Below are 25,579 nucleotides of genomic sequence, written 5' to 3'. Positions count from 1 at the left end.
AATTTTGAATATTAAGAAGCACTTCCAATTCCTCCAATTTAGAGGAATATACATGTGCACACATATGTACACACACTTGCCATTGATTGTTTCTCCTTGTTTAGAAAGGAATTATCTAAAAGTGTCAGGATACTTCTTAGAAAATGTTTTCCAAGGTAAATGTTGCTACCTTTTTGTGGATAACCAAGAAATGGCAAAGGTAAAAATTTATAACGCATGCCACCATAAGAGAATTCATCTTTATACAGTTGTTTGTTATATCTTTGGTCAGAACTTTGCATTCCAAAATACAATTATCCATTATTACAAATAAATGCCATTTACTCTTTTATTCATAATTAATTGGCCATATTTAATTGTCAATTTTTTCCTTGGAAATTCTTCACAAAATTGACGTGCCTTTTTAAATCCCATTTCCCTGTGTCTTTTCAAATTCTTCCTCTCTCTTTCAAGATGAAACCTTTATTAAGATTTAACTGTTACTAGTTGGAAGGTGGCCAATTCAGTCACTCTAAAGGAACATTCTAAGGAAGTATTGTGGTACTACAAGGAGACAAGTCAGCATAACTTTCAAGATCTGAGTTACAGGTTGGAGTCCCAGAATCTCCCTGTTACTAATTTCCTTTCTCAGAAGTGATTTAAATCCAACAATGTACAGGTGAATAAAAGAGCTACAAATTACATTACTTGCAAACCATCTTTCTTTTTCTTTCTCTCATTCACACCTATGCACAGCATCTCTTGAGCCTTCCTTTAGAGTCTATTCTAAGAAATTTTAACATTGCCTGCTTTTGATAACTGCCCAACAAATCCTCAGAGAATTAGTGCAAAAATGGAGAAACTATGGAAGAAGAAAATATTGAGGATCTAGATTTTAGGGAGCTGTGTCTCTAAATGCTAAGTTTTTTTTTTCTTTGTAAATCAAAATATGACTTCCCATAGTGAAGATGGGCAAGTATTTCAGAGACCATTATATAAATGCATAAATAATTATTCTGTATATATTAAAGTGCAAATAATAGATGAAAATCAATCATTGAGTATGCATTGACTATACAATTATCGCCTGCTATTTGTAGATGATTCTCTTTCTTGTACACAAGTTCAGATAGTAAGTCAATGTGAACAAAGACATTGGAAAATTTAGATTGTAGTAACTGCACCTATGGTTTCATGGGTTTATTTTAAAAAATCCTTAAAATGAAAGAGGAAGTTAATAATCACCTATGTGAATCAAAGAATGTGTGTAAATTTAGAAATGTCAGAATTTGTCCTAGATTTTCTTATTTTTATAATTAGCAAACTCAACTAGATGATCTCCTGAAAAAGTTTTCTATTCAAAACAGTTTTTAAATGCCATGCTCCCTGTAGTTATTCCCTTTTTGGATTAGAGGCAGTCTAAAAAGGCTTTCATTTTTAAGATTCTGAGGTTCATGTTAAGGAAAATCATTCATTATAAACTTAAATACTTAAGAACACTTCAGAAACTTATAATTAGGTTGAAGTTTCATTGCAGAAATATTAAATATAGTTTTCCATCCTCTTAACAATTAAAAATCACTTCCAAATCCAGTTAAGTAGAAACATGAGAAAATGGTAAAAGAAAATTAAATAGAATTTAATTGCCTATTAAGCACTGAGAATAAATTTCAACACAGGACCCATTTTATTAAGAGTAAAATTGGAGACTGTGAATCATTAATGTGTCAGAATTTGTTTCTTGTTATAAAATATTCAACTTGGCATGAAAATAATCAGTGTTTCACAATTTATAAACAAGCTAATGTGTGTCCATCTGCAGAATCTTTATTTGTCTTTGATGCTATTCTGTAAACAACGGTACACTATATCATTGTAATAGTTTTTAAAATTTTCACGATAGTAGGTGAAACCCAAGTTCTATTATAAGCTTTGTGTATTTATCATTGTCCTGATCCACGTTATCAGATTCTTTTATTCTTTGTACATACACTGGTCCTTTTTGAATCTGTGATGTGTACTTAATGAAGATATATCACATATTTCAAATGAATGTTAACTATATCTGAAAATAATGAATTTCCTGGATAAAGCTTAATTATTTTAATTATGATGGTTTGATTTCTTAGCTTGTAAAAGTTACAAAAAAGAAGAAAAAGTTTTGCATTTAAAATCAATGCAATAAAACTGAAGGTTTAGTTAACAAAAATTGTATTTGGTTGCTTAATATGTGATTATAAACTAACCTACGTGCATATGTTAAGTCATGCTGTTGACCCTCAATAAATGTTAAAGTGTAATGACAATATTTTTGATTTCTGTGAATTCCAGACTTCTTGACAACAGCTTGTATTTTGGTTGTTTAATATTTATTGAGCGCCCACAACAGGCTAGGCGCTGGGGAATGGGTATGAGGGGAAAGGTTTGGGCTTCAGGAAGAAGATGGCCTATGTACAACACATGTAAAAATGAATATGATGTACTTGTTTATGTACTTTATGTGTCTGTAACAGAACCGTTAGCAATTCTCTGCCCCCACTTACTTACATATGACATTTAATGTCTTCTTACTCTTATATTTTGAAAATGATTTGCTCTCAAAATTACTTTATCGCATTTACAGAAAACTTTTTTCTAGTCCCTACGCACCTCCCAATGCCCCAGTATTCCCCTTTATTTAGTAAATAAACGAATCAAAATCTTAGCCATCCCAGAAGAGGCAAGCTCACTCAGAGGAAATTGGTACTGTTCCATTGGTTTACTATAGAGTAACACCTTCTGCCATGCAACCTTTGACTCCATGTGACTCAAACATTTATTGGTAGCACTACTGTTCAAAACTAAAGACAATTTCAGCCAAGAAAATGGGCAATACGTCAATGATGTGAGATTTGCCAGGTGTGTGAAGAGGCATGAATTAAGGCCATGCTTTTCTCCAAAAAGTTAAAAGTTCTTCATTAATGGTCCATCTTTTCCAATAAGTTAAAATATAGCTTGATCACACTAATTGCATTCAGGATATCTACAAGTGCATACAGGTCACACAGACAGATCATTGCAAAGCCAAATTTCTGTACTCAAGTAAATATTCTGCCTTTTAATTTTCATGAAGATGAATCACCAGTGTCACCAATGTGGCCTCTGTGTCCATCTTTTTCATTTCTTCTTCTTTTTTTTTAATCTGGGTATTTTGTAGAGAAACACATTAAAACAGTATGATTACCCCAGGAACATTCCCCCAGCACAGTCTTATACTTCCTACTAAAATCACCCCTCCTATGACCTAAGAACCTCTGGAAGTCTCAGTTCAGAAGAACTTGTAGGTGCATGAGCTAAAATATGTTACTACCAAGACAAATAACACACGGAGAGATTATGTATTGCCATTTTTTAAAATATTTATTTTATCTATTTCAAAGGCAGAATTACAGAGAGATAAAAAAGAGGGAGAGACAGAGAGAGAAATCTTCCATCTGCTGGTTCACTCTCTAATTGGTCAAAGTGGCCAGGGCTGGGCCAGACTGAAGACAGGAGCCAGAAGCCTCCTCTGGATCTCTCAAATGGGTTCAGGGGCCCAAGCACTTTTGCCATCCTTTGCTGCTTTCCTAGGCCATTAACAGGGAGCTGGATCAGAAGTGGAGCAATCAATATTCAAATTGATGCCCATATGAAATGCTGGCACTGGAAGGCAGCAGCCTCACCCATTATGCCTTAACACTGGTCCCAACGTGTTACTGCTTGCATTCTATCTTTTCAGTGATTCATAAATTTAGTCTCTTAATGGAAATATTATCAATCTTGTAATTATTATTTAATTTAATATGTATTTAAAAAGGCAGAGAAAGAGAGATCTTCCATTCACTGGTTCACTTCCCAAATTACTACAATAGCTAGGGCTGGCACAAGCCAAAAATTAGAGTCAAAAACTCAATCCAGTTCTCCCTCATGGGTGCTAAGCACCCCAAGTACTTCAGCCATCAGGTGCTGCCTCCTGAAATGCACATTAGCAGGAAGCTGGAATTAGGAGGGGAGTTGGGATGAACCCAGGCATTCCAATATGGGATGTGAGCATCCCAAATAGTGTCTTTTTTTTTTTTCAAAGATTTGTTTATGTATTTTGAAATCAGAGTTACAGAGAGAGTGGGGAAGATGAGAGATAGCTTTCATCGACTGATTTACTCGCCAGATGGACACAATGGCAACGACCTAGCAGTGGGTCAAGCTGAAGTCAGGAGCCAGGAGCCAGGAGCCAGGAGCCAGGAGCTTCATTTGAGCCTCCCACATGGGTGGCAGGGGCCTAACCACTTGGACCATCTTCTACTTTTTATTCAGGTCATTAGGAGGGAGCTGTATTGGAAGTGGAGAAGCCAGGACACTAACCGGTGCCTATGTATGATGCTGGCATTGCAACCAGCAGCATTACCTGCTATGCCTCTAGGCAACAAAAAGGATTGCCCTGCCCTAATCCCTAGTAGTGTCTCAACTGCTGCACTAAATGCTCATGGCTGCTCCAATTTTTTAGGGTCTTTAAAGCAGCAAAATCATTTATATCAAATGGGTGCTATTGTACCACTTATTTTATAATTCTCAGACTTTGTTTTGATTTAACTTCCAACAACATTCATGTAAAAGTAGTAGGATGCAAATATTTTTAATATTTTAATAAAAATATTTTTAAAACCAAGTCAAATCTGGTTAATATAACTAAAGTTGTTGTATGAACTTTGAACCTAATGATAGCGTACTTCAGAATTTTTGACCAACTTTATATAAGTTAAAATAATTTTCAGGGCTGGTGCCATGGTGTAGCATGTTGGGCCTCTGCTTGTGGCACTGGCATCCCTTATGAGCACTGGTTCCTGCCCTGGCTGCTCCTCTTCCTGTCCAGCTCTCTGTTAGTGGACTGGGAAGGCAGTGGAAGATGACCCAGGAGCTTGGGCTCCTGCAACCACGTGAGGACCCAGGGGAGGCCCTGGCTTCAGATTGGCCTGGCTCTGGCCATTGCAGCCATTTTAGAGTAAGCAGATGGAATGCTTCGCTCTCTGTCTCTCCCTCTGTTTCTTTGTCTTTAGCTCAGCCTCTGAAATAAATAAACGAATCTTTAAAAAAATTAAATAAAAACAAAGTATATAGTCTTGATATTTGTCAACATCTTAATATGAGGTTGATGGTTTTCTAAAACATTCTTAAATCCATGATTCATTTTCCTTCTCATGATAGGGAAAATTTTCTTACAAATAATATTTTCCTTCATGCAGAATTTTGATTGCCATTAGTAGGATTTAGCATGTAAAACAGTTTTTAAATATTTAATATAGATATTTGAGGATTAAAATTTTGTTATTAAGAGAGTTACCCATTTTGTGCATTTATTTGGCATTCTAGACTAGACTGTATAAAAATTGTGGAAACACAGTTGAATCTTTATCCCTTAATATAGCAAGAAAACATCCATAGAGATCAAGGATGTCATTGAGCTGCTAATTAGTTTCACTAATATTTACTTTCATTCCTGCTATTATGTTGAAGTCACATATAAGTGGGGTCTCTTCATCTCTTTTTCCCCCCCTTAGGGATCTTTAGCAGAAAGCATGTTATAAGCTAATACCTTATAAGGTTGAGTGGACAAAGCAAAAAGTATTTTCTTATAAAAAGTTTTTAAAATTTATTTTTATTTATGTGAAAGAGAGATAGAGAAAAGGAGAGAGAGTGCATGCACAAAAGAGAGAAAGAGGGAGACCTTTACCTGTTGGTTCACTTCTCGAATGCTCAGAATAGCTTGGGCTGGGCCAGGCTGAAGCCAAGAGCCTAGAACCCAATCCAGGTCTCTCAAAAAGGAGTCAAGACCAATCCCTGCAGCCATCATCTACTGCCTACCAGAGTGAAGTCAGCAGGAACCTAGACAAAAAGAATTGCCATGCACTCTCTTGACAAATATTGCTTACAATCAATGGCAATGCCACATCTTGGAGCCAGTTAATGGAGCTTAAGCTCTATACTTAGAAATCAAATTTCAGAAATCTGAACTTACAAATCTTATATAAGCACACATTGCCACTTGATTATTATGTTAAATTAGACATTTTGTGTCAAATAATTATAAGAGCAAACATGAAAATTGTATTATCATTCCATGTTAAAAGTACTTGCACCTTTTTGGCTATTACCACCTCTCCAATTTTTCATAGAATGGTGTTAAACTGAAAAGCAATTTTTAAGATTATAAAAATTCAATTCAGACGTTGGTTTGGAATTTCATAATGACAAAATTACTTGAAGATCAGTTTAGTACATATAAAGTAAAGATTTCAACAGTTTGCCCTCACATAGCAACACAAAGTGAAAAAAACTGTTGGAGTACTAGTTATAGCATTAAATCACAGTGCACAGCACATTAATGACAGAGATCCTACATGATATTTTTTAAAAAATTGATTAATTTTCTATGTAATTTCCAATTTAACACCAAGTTTTTTTTTCATTTTCAATTATCTTTATATACAGAAGATCAATTCAGCATATACTAAGTAAAGATTTCATCAGTTTGCACCCACACAGAAACACAAAGTGTAAAAATACTGTTTCAGTACTAGCTATATCATTACTTCACATTGGACAACCCATTAAGGACAGATCCCACATGGGACGTAATTACACAGTGACTCCTGTTGTTGACTTAACAACTTGACACTCTTGTTTATGGAGTCAGTAATCTCCCTAGGCTCTAGTCATGAGTTGCCGAGGCTATGGAAGCCTTTAGGGTTTGCCGACTTCAATCTTATTCCAACAGGGTCATAGTCAAAGTGGAAGTTCTCTCCTCCCTTCAGAGAAAGGTACCTCCTACCTTGATGACCCCGTTCTTTCCACTGGGATCACACTCGCTGAGATCTTTCATTTAGGTCTTCTTTTTTTTTTTTTTCCATGGTATCTTGGCTTTCCATGCCTACAATTCTCTCATGGGCTCTTCAGCCAGATCCGAATGCCTTAAGGGCTCATTCTGAGGCCAGAGTGCTATTTACAACATCTGCCATTCTATGAGTCTGCTGTGTCACCCACTTCCCACTTTGGATCGTTCTCTCCCTTTTTATTCTATCAGTTAGTATTAGCAGACATTAGTCTTCTTTGTGTGATCCCTTTGACTCTTAGATCTATCAGTGTGATCAATTGTGAACTGAAATTGATCACATGGACTAGTGAGATGGTATTGGTACATGCCACCTTGATGGGATTGTAATGCAATCCCCTGGCACGTTTCTAACTCCATCATATGGGGCAAGTCCGATTGAGCATGTCCCCAGTTGTACATCTCCTCCCTCTCTTTTTCTCATTCTTATATTTAACCGGGATCAATTATCAGTTAAAATTTAAGCACCTAAGAATAATAGTGTGTTAATTACAGAGTTCAACCACTAGTACTAGAACAAAATAAAAATACTAAAATGAATAAAGTATTGCATTGTACAACAACAGTCAGTACAAGAGCTGATCAAGTTACTTTTTCTCAGTGTCCATTTCACTTCCACAGGTTTCCCCTTTGGTGGCTCAGTTAGTTGTCATCGATCAGGGAAAACAAGTGATATTCATCTCTTTGGGACTGGCTTAATTCACTCAGCATGATGTTTTCCAGATTGCTCCATCTTGTTGCAAATGACCGGGTTTCATTGTTTTTGACTGCTGTATAGTATTCTATAGAGTACATGTCCCATAATTTCTTTATCCAGTCTACTGTTGATGGGCATTTGGGTTGGTTTCAGGTCTTAGCTATTGTGAATTGAGCTGCAGTAAACATTAATGTGCAGACAGCTTTTTTGTTTGCCAATTTAATTTCCTTTGGTTAAATTCCAAGCAGTGGGATGCCTGGTTTGAATGATAGAGTTATATTCAGGTTTCTGAGGAATCTCCAGACTCACTTCCAAAGTTGCTTAACCAGTTTGCATTCCCACCAACAGTGGGTTAGTGTCCCTTTTTCCCCACATCCTTTCCAGGATCTATTGTTGGTAGATTTCTGAATGTGAGCCATTCAGGGGTGAGGTGAAACCTCATTGTGGTTTTGATTTGCATTTCTCTGATGGCTAGTGATCTTGAACATTTTTTCATGTGTCTGTTGGCCATTTGGATTTCCTCTTTGGAAAGATGTCTGTTGAGGTCCTTGGCCCATCTCTTAAGTGGGTTGTTTGTTTTGATGTTGTGGAGTTTCTTGATTTCTTTGTAAATTCTGGTTATCAACCCTTTATCTGTAGTATAGTTTGCAAATATTTTTTCCCATTCTGTCGGTTGCCCATTCACTTTCCTGACTGTTTCTTTTGCAGTACAGAAACTTCTCAATTTGATGCAATCCCCAATGTTAATTTTGACTTTGACTGCCTGTGCTCCTGGGGTCTTTTCCAAGAAGTCTTTGCCAGCACCTATATCTTGCAGGGTTTCTCCAATGCTCTCTAATAATTTGATGGTGTCTGGTTGTAGATTTAAGTCTTTAATCCATGTTGAGTTAATTTTTGTGTAGGGTGAAAGGTAGGGATCTTGCTTCATGATTCTGCACATGGAAATCCAGTTTTCCCAGCACCATTTATTGAATAGACTGTCCTTAATCCAGGGATTGGTTTTGGATCCTTGATCAAATATGAGTTGGCTGTAGATGTTTGGATTGATTTCTGGTGTTTCTATTCTGTTCCATTGGTCTATCCATCTGTTTCTGTACCAGTACTATGCTGTTTTGATTACAACATCCCTGTAGTATGTCCTGAAACCCAGTTTGTGATGCCTCAAGCTTTGTTTTTGTTGTACAAGATTGCTTTAGCTATTTGAGGTCTCCTATGTCTCCATATGAATTTCAGCATCATTTTTTTTTCAGATCTGAGAAGAATGCCTTTGGTATTTTGATTGGTATTGCATTGAATCTGTAAATTGCTCTTGGGAGAATGGACATTTTGATGATGTTGATTCTTCCAATCCATGAGCATGGAAGATTTTTCCCTTTTTTGGTAATCCTCTTCTATTTCTTTCTTTAATGTTTTAATTTTCATCGTAGAGATCTTTAATGTCCTTGGTTAAGTTTTTTCCAAGGTATTTGATTGTTTTTGTAGCTATTGTGAATGGGATTGAACTTAGAATTTGTTCCTCAGCCATGGCATTGCCTGTGTATACAAAGGCTGTTGATTTTTGTGCATTGGTTTTATATCCTGCTACTTTGCCAAACTCTTCTATGAGTTCCAATAGTCTCTTAGTAGAGTTCTTTGGATCCTCTAAATAAAGAATCATATCATCTGCAAAGAGGGATAGTTTGACTTCTTCTTTCCCAATTTGTATCCCTCTAATTTCTTTTTCTTGCCTAGTAACTCTGGCTAAAACTTCCAGAACTATATTGAATAGCAGTGGTGAGAGTGGGCATCCCTGTCTGGTACCAGATCTCAGCGGAAATGCTTCTACCTTTTCCCCCATTCAATAGGATGTTGGCTGTGGGTTTTTCATAAATTGCTTTGATTGTATTGAGGAATGTTCCTTGTATACCCAGTTTGCTTATGGTTTTCATCATGAAATGTGTGTTATTTTATCAAATGCTTTCTCTGTGTCTATTGAGATAATCATATGGTTTTTTTTTCTGCAGTCTGTTAATGTGGTGTATCACATTAATTGATTTGCGAACATTGAACCATCCCTGCATACCAGGGATAATTCCCACTTGGTCTGGGTGGATTATCTTTCTAATGTGATGTTGCATTCTATTGGCCATAATTTCATTGAGTATTTTTGCATCTATGTTCATCAGGGATATTGGTCTGTAATTCTCTTTCAATGCTGCATCTTTCTCTGGCTTAGGGATTAAGGTGATGCTGGCTTCATAGAAAGAATTTGGGGGGATTCCGTCTTTTTCAATTGTTCTGAATAGTTTGAGAAGAAATGGAGTTAATTATTTAAATGTCTGGTAGAATTCAAGTGAATCCATCTGGTCCTGGACTTTTCTTTGTTGGGAGGGCCTTTATTACTGTTTCAATTTCTGACTCAGTTATGGGTCTGTTTAGGTTTTCTATCTCTTCCTGGTTCAATTTAGGTAGGTTTCATGTGTCCAGGAACCTATCCATTTCTGATAGATTTCCCTGTTTGTTGGCATACAAGTCCTTGTAGTAATTTCTGATGATTCTTTTTATTTCTGTGTTGTCTGTTGTTATGTTTCCTTTTTCATCTCTTATTATATTGATTTGGGTCTTTTCCTTTCTTTTTTTAGTTAGTTGGGCCAATGGGATTTCAATTTTGTTTATTTTTTCAAAAAACCAGCTCCTTGTTTGGCTGATTTTTTGTAATTTTTTTTGCATTCAATCCTGTTGATTTCTTCTCTTATTTTAATTATTTCTCTTCTCCTACTGGCTTTGGGTCTTGATTGCTGCAGATTTTCTAGATCCTTGAGATGAACTGAAAGCTCATTTATTTGGTGCCTTTCCAATTTCTTGATGTAGGCATCTATTGATATAAACTTTCCTCTTAACACTGCTTTTGCTGTATCCCATAGGTTTTGTTATGATGTGCTGTTATCCTCATTTACTTCCAGAAAATTTTTGATTTCTCTTTTAATTTCTTCTATGACCCATTGTTCATTTAGGAGCATGTTATTCAATCTCCATGTGTTTGCACGTGCTCTAGGGATTCCTGAGTTGCTCATTTCCAACTTCATTCCTTTATGGTCTGAGAAGCTGCATGGTATGATTCTAATTCTTTTGAATTTGCTCTGACTTGCTTTATGGCCTAGTATGTGGTCAATCCTAGAGAAGGTTCCATGTACTGCTGAGAAGAATGTAAATGCTTTCTGTGTAGAATGAAAAGTTCTGTAGATATCTGTTAGGTCCATTTGAGCTATAGTGTCATTTAAATCTACTGTCTCCTTGTTGATCTTCTGTCCTATTGATCTGTCTATCTCTGAGAGTGGAGTATTGAAGTCCCACAGTACTATTGTATTGGGGTCTAAGTCACCCTTTAATTCCCTTAACAAGTCTTTTAAATAAACCGGTGCCCTTTAATTAGGTGCATATACATTGATAATCATTATATCTTCCTGTTGAATGGATCCCTTAATCATTATATAGTGCCCCTCTTTGTCTCTCCTAACAGTTTTTGTGGTAAAATTTATGTTATCTGATATTAAGATGGCTACGCCCACTCTTTTTTCATTTCTATTGGCATGGTATATCTTTTTCCAGCCTTTCACTTTCAGTCTGTATGCATCTTTGTTAGAAAGATGTGTTTCTTGTAAGCAGCAGATAGATGGGTTTTGTTCTTTAACCCAATCAGCCAATCGGTGTCTTTTAACTGGATTGTTCAGGCCTTTAATATTTAATGTGACAATCGATAAGTAGTAACTTTGCCCTACCATTTTTGGGTTTCCTGTGATCTTTTGCTGCGAGGTTTCCTTCCTTTACCTTCTTTCATATTGGTGACCGTGTTTCTGTGTGTATCACATCTTTAAGCATCTTTTGCAGGGCTGGACAGGTGGCGACAAATTCTTTCAATTTCTATTTGCTGTGAAAGGTCTTTATTTCACCTTCATTCACAAATGAGAGCTTTGCAGGATATAATATTCTGGGCTGGCAGTTTTTCTCTCTTAGTACCTGGGCTATATCTCGCCATTCCCTCCTCGCTTGTAGGGGTTCTGAGAGAAGTCAGCTGTGAGTCTAATTGGGGATCCTCTGAGAGTGGTCTGACATTTCTCTCCTGCACATTTTAAGATCTTTTCTTTATGTTTCACTGTGGTGATTTTAATTAATGTGCCATGGTGAGGATCTCTTTTGGTCATGTTTATTAGGGGTTCTATGACCTTCCTGTACTAAGATGTCTCTGTCCTTCTCCAAACCTGGGAAATTTTCTGCTAGTATCTCACTAAAAAGGCCTTCTAATCCTTTCTCCCTCTCCATGCCTTCAGGAACTCCTAGAACCTGAATGTTAGTTTTTTTAATAGTATCCTGTATATTCCCGACAATATTTTTTAGATTTCTAATTTCCTCTTCTTTTCTTTGGTTTGCCTGTTTCCTTTCCTGTTCTCTGTCTTCTAAGTCCGATATTCTCTCTTCTGCTTCACCCATTCTGTTTTTAAGGCTCTCTAATGTGTTTGTCTTTTGATCTATTGAATTCTTCATTTCATTATGGTTTCTCGTCACTATCACAGTTTCTTGTTCTACTAGTTGTTTCATTTCATTTTGATTCCTCCTTAATATTTCATTTTCACGAGAGAGATTTTCTATCTTGTCCATTAAGGATTTCTGTAGTTCAAGAATTTGTTTTTGAGAACTTCTTAATGATCTTACCACTTTCTTGAGAACCGCTTCTTGCATTTCTTCTATCTCATCCCTAAATGCAGAACAACAAATTTTGCATTGTGATTGCAATCATGAACTATATAGTACAAATACGAAGTCAGATTCCAATTTTATAACTAAAATATTTAAAAGCATCATGTAACTTTGCTAAATGGAATGCTAACGTTTGAAATATTTGACGATATTTTTAAAAAGCATACCTCTGGACCAAAGCATGCTATGGAATATCAAATCAAATGACTTCAACATTCTCTAAATATGAATTAAACATGAAATTCAGAATAGTATTACATAAGAAGTAAAAGTGATGAGACACAGAAAAGTGTATCAAAAATGATGCTGAAGACACTGTCATTGGAACCAGGTGAATGTGAATAACATAACTGTGAGTGATTGGTGGCTATTTTTTACAAAATGGCAATAATATTTTCTATGTATTGTTGGTTAGTCCAGTATATAACATAGTATCTTAGAAAATTTTATTAATTACCTTGACAAAATTGCAGAATAATTGTTGGATTTAGGGTCTTTAATACTTCTGTCACTAGAAGGCTCTACGTTAAACTTCTTAGTAGAATTTTGTACAGCTTCCATTGCCATGAACCTAACTGTCATGTCCAAGACCCAATTCACTTTTTTTGGCCCACTTTGCACATTTAGTGATTCAGCCACATTAAGTTTTGTATTCCATGTTTTATTAACATGGTTTATTTATTTCTTCACTTATTTGAAAGGCAGATTAGAGGGAATGAGTAAGATCTTCCCTCTACTGGTTTACTCCCCAAATAGCCATAAACAGTGAGGTCTGGGCAACGCTGAAGCCAGGAGCCCGGAACTCCATCCAGGTCTCTCACATAGATGGCAGGGCCCCAGGCTATTGGGCCAGCTGCGACTGTTTTTCCAGGTACATGAGCAGGGATATGGAATAGAATTGGAGTACCTAGGAACGAAACCAGCACCCATAATGGCTGCTGGTCCAGCAAATGGTTACTGCACCTCCATGTCAGCCCAGAAATTCGATGTTTCTTTGTTTGAATGTTTGTTTGTTTGTTTTGTAATGGCATTCCTTATGATTGTGATGTCTCCCTTATTCTTCTTTGATAGTAGTTTTCTTTATCAGTTTCAGAATCATTCACAAATGTCAGTTCTTTCCTGACTTCTTCCACTCTCTCATGTTGTATTTATCAATTCTATGAGCTCAGAGTCTTGTGCGTGTGACTCTAACGTTGTATGTAGTCTGTCTATGCGAATGCATCTAACACAGACTAAACTCCACGCAACCATCCACGGTTTCTGGCTCCCTCTACAAAGAGACACTCAATAAATATTATTGATTAAACCTAGATTGTCTTTTAAAATATAGATTGTATCCTCTTCTTATATATTGTTTCAAACAGAAGGTACTTAAAGGGACCTGGAGTTTCTGATCTACACAATGGGCACTTGTCACACAGGTAAACACTATAGGAAGGACAGTTTCTGATTTGTTGAAATGGTGCTAGCTTTGGTTTTTCTCCAGCCACATCTTTCTCAGGAGTTGCAGCCTTCAGCTTGCTTTACACATACATATCCATCATCATGTTTAAAGTAATACTAGAGTGAAGACTTTTAGAATTTTTCATGGAAATCTAAAATGTTAGCACATCAAATTTAACAATGTATAATAAGAATTAAACTTGGCCATATGGGATTTATTACAGATATGCAACTCTGGTTAAACATGTAAAAATAATTGCATATGGGGGGCTGGCATTGTGCTTAGTGGTTAAAGCTGCCACCTGAGGTGCTAACATCCCATACGGATTCTGGTTCATGTCCTAGCTGTTCCACTTTGAATCCAGCTCCATGCTAATAGTGTGGGAAAAGCAGCAGAAGATGGCCCAATAGCTTTGGCTTCTGCACCCACATGGAATACCCAGAAAAAGCTCATAGCTCCTGGCTTCGTTGAGGCCATCTGGAGAATGAGCAACTAATGGAAGATTCTCTCTTTCCTTCTGCACCCCCCATAATTCTGACTTTCAAATAAATAAATAAATCTTTTAAAAAATCATCTCATGTAATCATTCACATTAGAGTCTGAGAAGAAAAAGATACGTAGAAAGCACTGGACAAAAACGCAACACTCATTTATGATTAAAAAAAACACTTTTCATTAGTGAACTAAGAACAGAGGATCTACCTCACTTTCATTATGAATATCTACCAAAATGTCCCAGTTAACTTCATGTATACTTCCAAAATATTTATGTATTTATTTCATTTTATTTGAGGAAAGAGAGAGAGAGAGAGAGAGAGATTTCTCATTTGCTGATTCAGTCCCCCATTTCTGGCAACAGTCAAGGAGTCCAAGTATAAACCATTCTAGATCTCCCACATAGTTGATGGGGTTCAGGCACTTGAGCCGTCATCTGCTACCTCCCAGAATGTGCACTGGCAGGAGGATGTCATAAGTTGCGTAGCCAGGGCCCAAATCAGACATTCTGGTATGGAAAGCAGGCATCCCAAGTTGCAATATTGTAACCTAATCAGTGTGACAAACACCTTCCCCATATGCTTATAAATTATTATTTACTTTTTATTTATCTGGCAGGGAGACAGCGAGAGTGAGAGAGCAAGAGCGCGAGAGAGCGAGCAAGAGAGAGATTGACAGACAGAGCTCCTGTTTCCTGATAAATTTTTCAAATTTCTGCAAAAACTTCACTGAAACAGGTTGAAGTTAGGAATCAGGAGCATTATCCAGGCCTCACTTGTGGTAGGCAGAGAACCAACCGCTTGAGCTGTCATTGATTGGTTCCCAGGAGCTGTCATCTTCTGTCTCCCATGTTCATTGGAAATCAGGAATCAAGGATAGAGCTTGGAATTGAATCTAGGCCCTCCAATATGGAATGCAGGCAGCTCAAGTGGCATTCTAACTGCTGGGTCAGATGTCTGCTCCACTAATACCCTACTTGGTGATGAGAAATCTAATGTTCTGTTGTTGAGATCAGCAATGAGACAAAGATGCAATTTTCAATCACGCTAATTCAACATCTTGCTTCTAAGCCCTTAGCTAATGTAAAGACAAGAAAGTAAATCGTATGCAAACTGGGAGGATGAAATAAAACTGTTTTCTTTCAAAAACAACATGGTTGTATGTGTGGAAACTCCCAAAGAATCAATAAAACCTACTGGAAGTAATCAGCAAATATAACAAGGTTTCTGGATAGAAGGTTAACAAATGAAATTCATTTACTTTCCAAAATACTAGAAACATTTGAATAACTAATAATAAAAGCATAATATTATTAACAGCACCAAAAAAGGGAAAAAAGCAGAAATATAAAAGGTAATATATATGTATATATATACATATATATTTATGCATATATTTGTGGATGCAAATATATGTATATATGGCAAATTACAAAGCAAAAAAACTGATGGAAAACATGAAAGAACTAAATAAATGGGTTATTCCATGTTCATAAAAGACTCAATAATTTTGTTATTTGTCGGTTGGTTGGAATTTTTGTTCATGGATTAGATGACTTGATCATGATTAGATTATGTGTCGGAATTTTTTAAGTTGAAATCTTCTTCTTTGTGAATGATATCATCAGGAGAATTTTTTTAATATTTATTTATTTATTTTGAAAGTCAGAGTTACACAGAGAGAAGAGAGGCAGAGAAAGAAAGAGAGAGGTCTTCCATCTGATGGTTCACTCCCCAATTAGCCGCAACATCTGGAGTTGGGCCAATCTCAAACCAGGAGCCAAGAGCCAGGAGCCAGGAACCAGGAGCTTCTTCTGGGACTCCCACGTGGGTTCAGGGGCCCAAGGATTTGGGCCATCTTCTACTGCTTTCCCACGCCACAGCAGAGAGCTGGATTGGAAGAGGAGCAACTGGGACAGAATCAGGCGCCCATATGGGATGCCGGCACTTCAGGCCAGGGTGTTAACATGCTGTGCCACAGCGCTGGCCCCAGGAGAATTTACAAGGGACTATTAGGAGAAAATATTTATAAAAGGCATATTAATAGGACTGTTATCTAAAATATAAATAGAACTATTAAAAGTCAAAAATATCAAAAAAGTCAAAGGTATTATGAAATGTCAGTAAAATATCTGAACAGATACCTCACCAAGGAAGGCATATACAAAACACAAGTAAGCATTTAAAAGGTATGCAAAACCATGTCATTAAGAAGTTGCAAGGAGAGGCCGGCGCCCCGGCTCACTAGGCTAATCCTCCACCTTGCGGCGCTGGCACACCAGGTTCTAGTCCCGGTCGGGGCACCGATCCTGTCCCGGTTGCCCCTCTTCCAGGCCAGCTCTCTGCTGTGGCCAGGGAGTGCAGTGGAGGATGGCCCAAGTCCTTGGGCCCTGCACCCCATGGGAGACCAGGAGAAGCACCTGGCTCCTGCCATCGGATCAGCGCGGTGCGCCGGCCGCAGCACGCCTACCGCGGCGGCCACTGGAGGGTGAACCAACGGCAAAAGGAAGACCTTTCTCTCTGTCTCTCTCTCACTGTCCACTCTGCCTGTAAAAAAAAAAAAAAAAAGTTGCAAGGAGAATTATTTGCCTATCACAATGGCGAAAATCCAGAACTTTGACAGCGCAAAATGCAGAATAAATGGAGTGAAAAGAATTCTCATAGCTTTGCACTTATGATAGACACATGTACACTGGATTACCTGGGTTTGATGTCCAGCTCCAGTTCTTGACTATAGCTTTCTGCCAAAGCACACTATGGGAGGTAGTAATGATGCTCAAATGATTAGGTTCTGACCACCCATGTTAGGAACCTGGATTGAGTTCCATACTTTCAGAATCAGCCCTGGCCCAGCCTCACCCATTGAAGTCATTTGGGAAATGAATCAGTGAATGAAAGCTCTCTGTCTCTTCCATTTATTTTCAATATTTGCTAATGGGGCAGCAAATTTGTAAGAAAATTTAGTAGTTTCTTACAAAACTATGCATATTCCTAACATACTATCAGACAATCACACTCTGACATTTACCAAAATAAGTTGAAAATGGGATTGAAAGGAAACCTGTACACAAACATTTGTAGAAATTTAATGCATGTTTGTTAAAACTGGGAAGCATATAATATATCCTTCAATTAATGAATGGGTAAATTAATTCCAGTACATCCATACAATGGTATCTTTATGCATTGCTAAAAATGCATAAGCTATCAATCCACAAGAAGACATACAAGAACATTAAATCATATTGCTAAATGAAATAAGCCAATCTGAAACATATACATATTGAATAATCCCAACTATATGGCATTATGGAAATATAGAACTATGGAGAAATTAAAATAATTAGTGCTTATCAGGAGCTTTGGGGAAGAGAAAAATGAATAGGTAAAGAGATTTAGGGCTGTAAAATTATTCTATATGATTGGTAGTGATAGAAAATATCATTATATGACTGTCAAAAATCCATAAAATGTACAACATTAACAAAAATATAAAAATATATTAAATATATTTAAATAGTAATATATTAAATATAAAATAGTAAATATAATTAAAATATATAAAATAAACTATGGGCTTTGGTTGATAATGATGTATCAACATTGACTGATGGATTATAACAAACCCATTCTCATGAGGGTTGATAGTAGGGAATGCTGTATGTGTTAGATAGGTTATCTTAGTTTGGCCTACTTAATATGTGCCATATACTGAGTCGTTTATAAGCAACAGGAATTTATTTCTAATATTTTCCGAGACCTGAAGTCCGACATCAGGTTGATGGCATATTAAGTTCGGGTGAGGATACTCTTCTGCATTGTATCCTCACATGGAAGAAAGAGGGTGAGAAACTCTACAGGGTCCCTTTTATTTTTATAGAGTCTAATTCTATTTATGAGATTTCTACCCTCATAAATACCTCCTTAAGGCTCCACATCCTGACAGTATGAGGGAATTAGGATTTCAGATATGAATTTTGAGGAACACAAATATCCAGTCAATAATAAGGACTAAGAGATTATTTTTTTGACATTTTTTTAACTTTTATTTAATGAATATAAATTTCCAGTGTACAGCTTATGGATTACAATGGCTTCCCCCTCCCATAACTTCCCTCCCACACGCAACCCTCCCCTCTCCCGCTCCCTCTCCCCTTCCATTTGCATCAAGATTCATTTTCAATTCTCTTTATATACAGAAGATCAATTTAGTATAAAGATTTCAACAGTTTGCACCCACATAGAAACACAAAGTGAAACATACTGTTTGAGTACTAGTTATAGCATTAAATCAAAATGTACAGCACATTAAGGACAGAGATCCCACATGAGGAGCAAGTGCACAGTGACTCCTGTTGTTGACCCAACAAATTGACACTCTAGTTTATGGCGCCAGTAACCACCCTAGGCTGTCGTCATGAGTTGCCAAGGCTATGGAAGCCTTCCAAGTTTACCGACTCTGATCATATTTAGACAAGGTCATAAAAGACAGAGTGAGGATAGTAACCAATGATCCTAAGAGTGGCATTTACCAGGTTTGAACAATTATACAGCACTAAGTGGGGAAGAGGACCATCATTACACATAGGTTGGGAGTAGAGCCATTGGTGGTAGAGTAGAGGCTATGATTACAAAGGAATGAGGCCCAAGTACGCTAGACAGGGTCTAGAACAAAGGACAGAGTCATTATTAGAGGAGCTAAGAAAGGTGCTGTCTAAGCTACAATTAAGTTTTCTGATTGAGAGGCAAATAGAACCTGATAGAAGGGGCTTGATAATAATCTGGTGGGCTTTAGGCCTTGTAAGTTAAGAGGCCCAGACCTACCTATCTCTTCACATGGGGTATATCCTAAGGTAGGTGTGAACCTCCTGGGGGAAGGCACTCTGTTGACTTTCATTACTTGGCTGGCCTGGGAGGAGAGCTGGCCAGGTAAAGGCAGGTGGCATCTCTAACAAGAAATTTACAGTTCTGCCTGGAATGTTGCTGACCCTACTTGACCATCCCCTCAGCTGCAGTGGTCACTTTGGAAGTTGGGCTGAGTGAAGGGCTTTTTAGCTTAGAGCCAATAAGATCTGTGGCTCTGACCTGGGCATCCTTCGACTCCAGGGCAGGTCCATTTTCAGTGATCCAACTCTAAGACTAAGAGATTATTTCAAAGTTTCTTTAAATGGAATTAAGGGGTAAGTTTAATTTGAGCAAATTGAAGAAGTCACACAAATAAAAGTGCTAAAGTGATTATGGTATTTACATTCGAATAGATCTCCACTAAGTGACAAGACAGTATCAAAGCTGTCCTACATAGTAAGCAATTAGAATTTCTTTGAAAATAGGACTCATTTTTAAAAGTTTCCCAGGTAAGTCCTTACTGGTGACATTTCATAGATTCTGTTTTACTTGAAGTGGAAAAGGACATTCACTATTAGAAGTTGAAGAAACACACTTCTTGTGGGGCTGGCACTGTGGTGTAGTGGGTTAATCCTCTGCCTGTGGCACCAGCATCCCATGTGGGCACTAGTTCTAGTCCTGGCTGCTCCTCTTTCTTATTTTTTTAAATTTAGTAAATATAAATTTCCAAAGTACAGTTTATGGATTACAATGGCTTCCCTCCCACGCCCCCTCATAGTTGCTCCTCTTTCGATATGGCTCTCTGCTGTGGCCTGGGAAGGCAGTGGAGGATAGCCCAGGTGTTTGGGCCCCTGCACCAGTGTGGGAGGCCCAGATCAGCCAGATATGGGCATAAAATAGAATTTGTAAGAAAAACATATGGTAACTTATGTTAACTAGGAATTTGGAAACTACTTTGTTGTTTTAATTTTGTCTGTTTTAAGAATCAGGAAAAATAAAGTTTTAAGCATTGTGAAGAACGAAAAACAAAAGAGAAATGTAAAATTTTTAGTAAAATAAAAAATAAAGCACTTACTAAATATGCTTATACATTAAAAACTGATGAATTGTATTATAGTATATAACTCAACTTTGGAAATTTCTTCAAAATTTCCTGCATGACCAAAAGTAGAATTCTAGGTAAATTTTAGGTTGAAAAACATATAATTTTTTTTTTCTATGAAAACTATGAGATACTGGTAATTTCATTTGATGGACACTTTTGTCAAACTGAGACTGCAAAATTGGAAAATAGCAAACCATGTTTAGGGTTCTTTGTGTAAAGATTCACAAATACATTTGTTGGAATACTGTGTTCATTTGTGAATACAGGAATGACCAAAACCTGAACTTGGCTTCAAGAAAATTTCCATTTTGTAATAAAGTTATTTCCTTGATTCAAATATGAAAAATTTCATATCTCAGATTGACCATGACTATATGAGAAAAATCTCATGCTAATAAGGTTTTCTTTTTGCAACAAACTCCTTTGTACTAGATTTATGGTTCAGTAGCTAAATCTGTCCTTAGGAAGTCTTAGTTCATCCCATGTCCCACGTATGGAAAAAGAAGTTAAAACTATGTATACCTAATTTGTTATCAAATAAAAGAGTGTTAATTTTATTTTTATATCATTGCATATTGTTATTCTTTCACAAAGGGCTGGATTAAGATGAATTAAGATGCAGCCAACTGAGGTACATCCCAGAATTCCAATCAACATTCTGACTATTAAGGTGTCATGAGGACTACAATATGAAAGAATGCCTAAAGAAATCCCTCTATGCAGCCAAGCTACACAGGTTCAAAGCATTGCAATGATAAACTCAGGTCAAAATGTACCTAAATGAAAAAAGGGACTTAAATGATTTTAGCAGAGGCCCCTCAGCAGGATGATCTGAAGAACTATATTACTGTAAGAAGAGCTTGTCAAAAAGACTATAATAATGAATTCATTGGACAAGACTTCCCCAAGGTGATTGTAAGATATGAACTAAACAAGTCGCACATCTCTTTGTTTGGAATTTTTATGCCATGTCATATGTCACAGGCTAAGCAGGCTACTCAGCAGAATAGTGAGAGTTAGTGAGTTCTGTATAATACTGTGTAACACTTTGGAAATGCACCTCTGAAGAGTTTCCTACATTACTCAAGCATTGTGTGTTCTAGGCAAGCTCAGAACTCACTAACTCTCACTACTCTGCTGATTATGTAAATTAACCTTCAAAGAACAGTTTAATTCCAAAATTTACAGTTTCTTGAGAAGCATTTCACCACAATCTCCATTTACAAAACTGTTCAGATGTCATGTGAGTGAATTTTATGTGTCTTAATTTTGTAAGATACATTATGTTAATTCCACATCTGTGTACAATGCTTAATATTTAAATTGAGGTAACCAGCATTTCCTCTTCCTTAAGCATCTATTCTTTCTTTGTGTTGGGCTTAGTCTGGTTATCCAGTTAGATAGAGAATAACAGAGGGAGCAAAATGTTACCCTTTTAAATAAAACCATGATAACAAACAAATAAAACTTTCTGAGTAAAAACAGTGAGGGTTCTAAGGTTAAAAAAACGAGACACATAAATGTAATTTCTCATGCACTTCAGCTCATGTCTCCCATGGGAGACCTGAATGGAGTTCTAGGCTCCTAGCTCCAGCCTATATAGACCCCAGCTGCTGTGTGAATTTGGGGAGTGAACCAGCAGATGAAAGATCCTCCCTTTGTCTCTTCCTCTTGTGCTCTGCCCCTCTGCCTTTCAAATAAATACATACAACTTTAATAAGAAGAATTTCGAATTCATTTTTTAACACAGTCAGGAATCCATAACTGCTTCATGATTTTGTTGGGATTTTCTAGACTTTCTAACTTCAGTTTCCTTTTTCAGTTTGGCTATGCTTGACATCAAGCCAGGATGCTCTAGCACATACATTTTGTTAATATCTTCATAAAATGTTACTACTAATGATATTGTTTTGGATTTTAACATTTAGAGTAATGAAAAAGAAATAATAGTTGTATCAATGATATCATTAACTGCAACTTCTTATTTCTTTAAGATTTATTTCTTTATTTGAGAGGTACAGTTACAGAGATAGGGAGAGACAGAGAGATGTCTGCCATTCACTGGTTTGCTCTCCAAATGGCTGCAATGGCCTATCCTAAGCCAGGAGCCAGGAATTTCCTACCGGCCTCCCATGCAGGTGCAGGGGCCCAAGTACTTGGGCCACCTTCCACTGCTTTCTCAGGCCATAGCAGAGAGTTGGATCAGAAGCGGAGCAGTAGGGTCTTGAATCAGTGCCCATATGAGATGCCAGAGCCACTGATGGAGGCTTAGCCTAGTACACCATAGTGCCAGCCCCGCAACTGTTTACTTTAAACATACTCCATTACTCCTTATTTGGAGTCCAAAATATTTGTGTTTGTGCTAGGGAAAAACTAGTGTGGATTTTCTTTAAGATTTTCATGGCTTTAGGTTTTCATCTTCTCCTTCCCGTGGACTTCGTTTTTCCTTTCATCTTCTTCTTCTTTTTTTTTTTTTTTACAAAAAGAATTCTTATATAAGGAAACAGTATTGTCATACATAATATTATATTCTACAAGATAATATTGGAAGAAAAGTCAAAAACTTGTTTTCTATTTATTTTTTGGTTAATCTAAAAAATTTTCCAAATTCATTGCTATTGAACTTTTTCTCTCAAAGTGAACCATTTATATCTAGTAAATTACTTAACATTTGACTTACATAGACATTTTTATCACAATCTGTGGGATTTTTCATTATTAAACATCTGGCAATTATCATAAACATTTATAAAATTAATTGCTAACACCAGCATATGAATGACACTATGGGCAAATCATACACATTTGGATTTAAAATTTTTTAACTGAGATGTCTTTTTTATATTTCATATATTATTGAGAAATAATTTTTAGTCATCTTGTTTATTTTGATTTTGTACAATTGGTTCATATACTAAGTGAAATCAATCTGTGTGAACAATATAAATAAGTTTTCTGTGGAGGTATTTATGGAAACATGTCGAACTGGTGCTGTGGCTCACTTGATTAGTCCACTGCCTGCAGCGCCTGCATCCCATATGGGTGCCGGTTTCTAGTCCTGGTTGCTCCTCTTCCAGTCCAGCTCTCTACTGTGGCCCAGGAAGGCAGTGGAGGATGGCCCAAGTGCTTGGGCCCCTGCACCCACATGGGAGACTGGGAGGAAGCACCTGGCTCCTGGCTTTGGATTGGCTCAACTCTGGCCGTAGCGGCCATTTGGGAAGTGAACCAACGGAAGGGAGACCTTTCTCTCTGTCTCTCTCTCTCACTGTCTATAACTCTACCTGTCAAATAAAAAAAAAAAAAGAGAGAGAGAGAGAAAATTATAATTAACTATCATTATAATGATAGTTTCCACGTGTAAGTGAGACTGTATGTTGCTTTGCTTCTGCAACACTTGCCTATAATCTGCACTTCATCTGTTGTTGAAACTTTTTCCAGATATTTCTTTGGTGTCTTATTGAAATATGAAACATAATACATTCAAAACAAAGATTGTATCTTCCTTTAAAGATCTCTTTCCTATATTTTTACCTCAGCTGATAGTAGATTATGTTAATGTAAACCAAATAAGAACTCCAGGGATCATTCCCAGATTAATTTTTATTTTTAATTTAAAAATTAGTTGACACATAAAATTGTACATACTGATGGAGTATTATGTGATATTTTAATATATGTATAGTTGTGTAATGTCCAGAGTAGTCACGTCTAAGTCTTAGAGAAATATACAGTGTACTATCATTGCTTGCATTTGCCTTACCGTGCAATAGAATACCCAGACTTCTGAACTACTATGTAACTATAACTAGTCTCATTAATCAACCTTTCCCATGTTGTCCACTCTCCTGGATGCCCATGATGGCTCACTCTGATGGCCGATGGTTAATGTTACATGTTGGAGGAACTCCTCCAAAAACTACATATATGTAAACTCTCCAGAGCGGTAGTATCAGCTGAATCACTCCATTACAGATGAATTTCCCACAGGAAGTGTCATTAGATAATAAAGGGGAACTACATTATCTTTTCCAAATTTCTCTTTAGCATCTCTTCTACTGCATTCTGCTAGTTATATATGACTTCTGTTCACGTGTAGTGAGTGTCAAACCCAGGCCTCACTGTTTTCTCTCTGATCTTCTAAATGTGTTTTTCTACCTCATCTCATTGGTTTAATACCCCACCTAATCTCTGTTGATCTAATTCCTTTCTGTTTTTCAGTGTCTGCCTCAGAGCTATGTGCTAAAAGCTTGTCCTGATTCCCATCATTCAGATATTGAAGCCAGTATCTTTGAGTTCAGAATTGTCAGTTTAAACTCCAGGTCTGCTGTTTAATGGTCTTTAGGAAATTACTTAGTCCTTTTATATGAAAAGTAGAAATGATGATGAAACTCCTGTATCTCATAAGGTTGTTGTGAACACTGGATGGCAAAATAGTAGAGAACATTGTCTGACACATAGTAATTAGACCAGGTTAGCTACGATTCTTCCGCCAAAGTCTGTGGAATTTCATTTGCATCTATCTCGTTTATGTCTTTATCTTCCCCTTGTGATAATAATCCATGGTCTTACTTTCTGTCTGTTGTAAGCTTAGTTCTGTACCTTATAGGCAATGTAGCACAGGAGACATCTGCAGCTTGATTATTGACTCAGAGACCCTCTAATTCACATAAATAAACTCTTAGTGGTCCCCCCCCTCCAACCTATTATTCCCTGTAACCTTTTCTTCTCATGATCTTTCTTGCAGAAACTAGAAAAGAAAAACCTGGGAAGAGTTCTTCAGTTCTGAAGGATAAAGGTAATATGCGAATGCTTTTAGTAGAAATATCTGACTGCGTACTTTTTTTTTGCGTACTTAATACCTTATTGAAAAAGTTTTATACTAATTTTTCCTCCTGAAAGTGCTTTCTTCATATTCACTATTACTTAAAAAGTGTTCTTTTGCAATTTTCAAATAATAAATAAATGGATAAAAGAAGACATGAAGGAAAGAAGACAATGAGGAAAGAAGAAAGGGAGGGAAAAACAAAAAATGCAAGAAGGAGAATCATTTAAAAACGTAAAAGAGCAAAGAAAAATATAGAAGAAATGTAAATAACACTAGGAAGAACTTGGCTCTGTATTCCTTACTTCTCTTTTGTCATCCATTCATATTGTACCCACATACATCTTGCATGCATATTTTCTTTCAAGCTCTTGCAAATCATTAGAGAAACAAAGATGGAAAAGCTAGAACTAGGGAGCAAGATTTGGTAATTGGAGTTATGAATCCTGTGATTTTTAAAATGTTCTTAGGCATATTCTGTCGACTTTAATCTTTTCAGGCTCTTTCTTGCTATAAAAAGCATGAAATTCTGATTTAAACTTTGTGACCTCAGGC

The 25,579-nt window shown here is 36.8% G+C and overlaps 1 protein-coding gene across 1 annotated transcript in view; it reads left to right on the top strand.

Annotated features, from left to right (window-relative positions):
• The window catches only part of LOC133756651 (triadin-like), a 284,878-nt gene that overhangs the window by 101,382 nt on the left and 157,917 nt on the right, over positions 1–25,579 (top strand). Inside the window, exon 11 of the mRNA XM_062187259.1 lies at positions 24,947–24,997. Within this exon, the coding sequence (XP_062043243.1) occupies positions 24,947–24,997 (51 nt within the window). The remainder of the gene's footprint in view (positions 1–24,946; positions 24,998–25,579) is intronic.

The sequence above is a fragment of the Lepus europaeus genome, chromosome 3, assembly GCF_033115175.1.
Source record: "Lepus europaeus isolate LE1 chromosome 3, mLepTim1.pri, whole genome shotgun sequence".
NCBI classification, from domain to species: Eukaryota; Metazoa; Chordata; class Mammalia; order Lagomorpha; family Leporidae; genus Lepus; species Lepus europaeus.
Note: the sequence above shows the minus strand (reverse complement) of the source record. Positions and strands in the feature narration are given on the sequence as shown.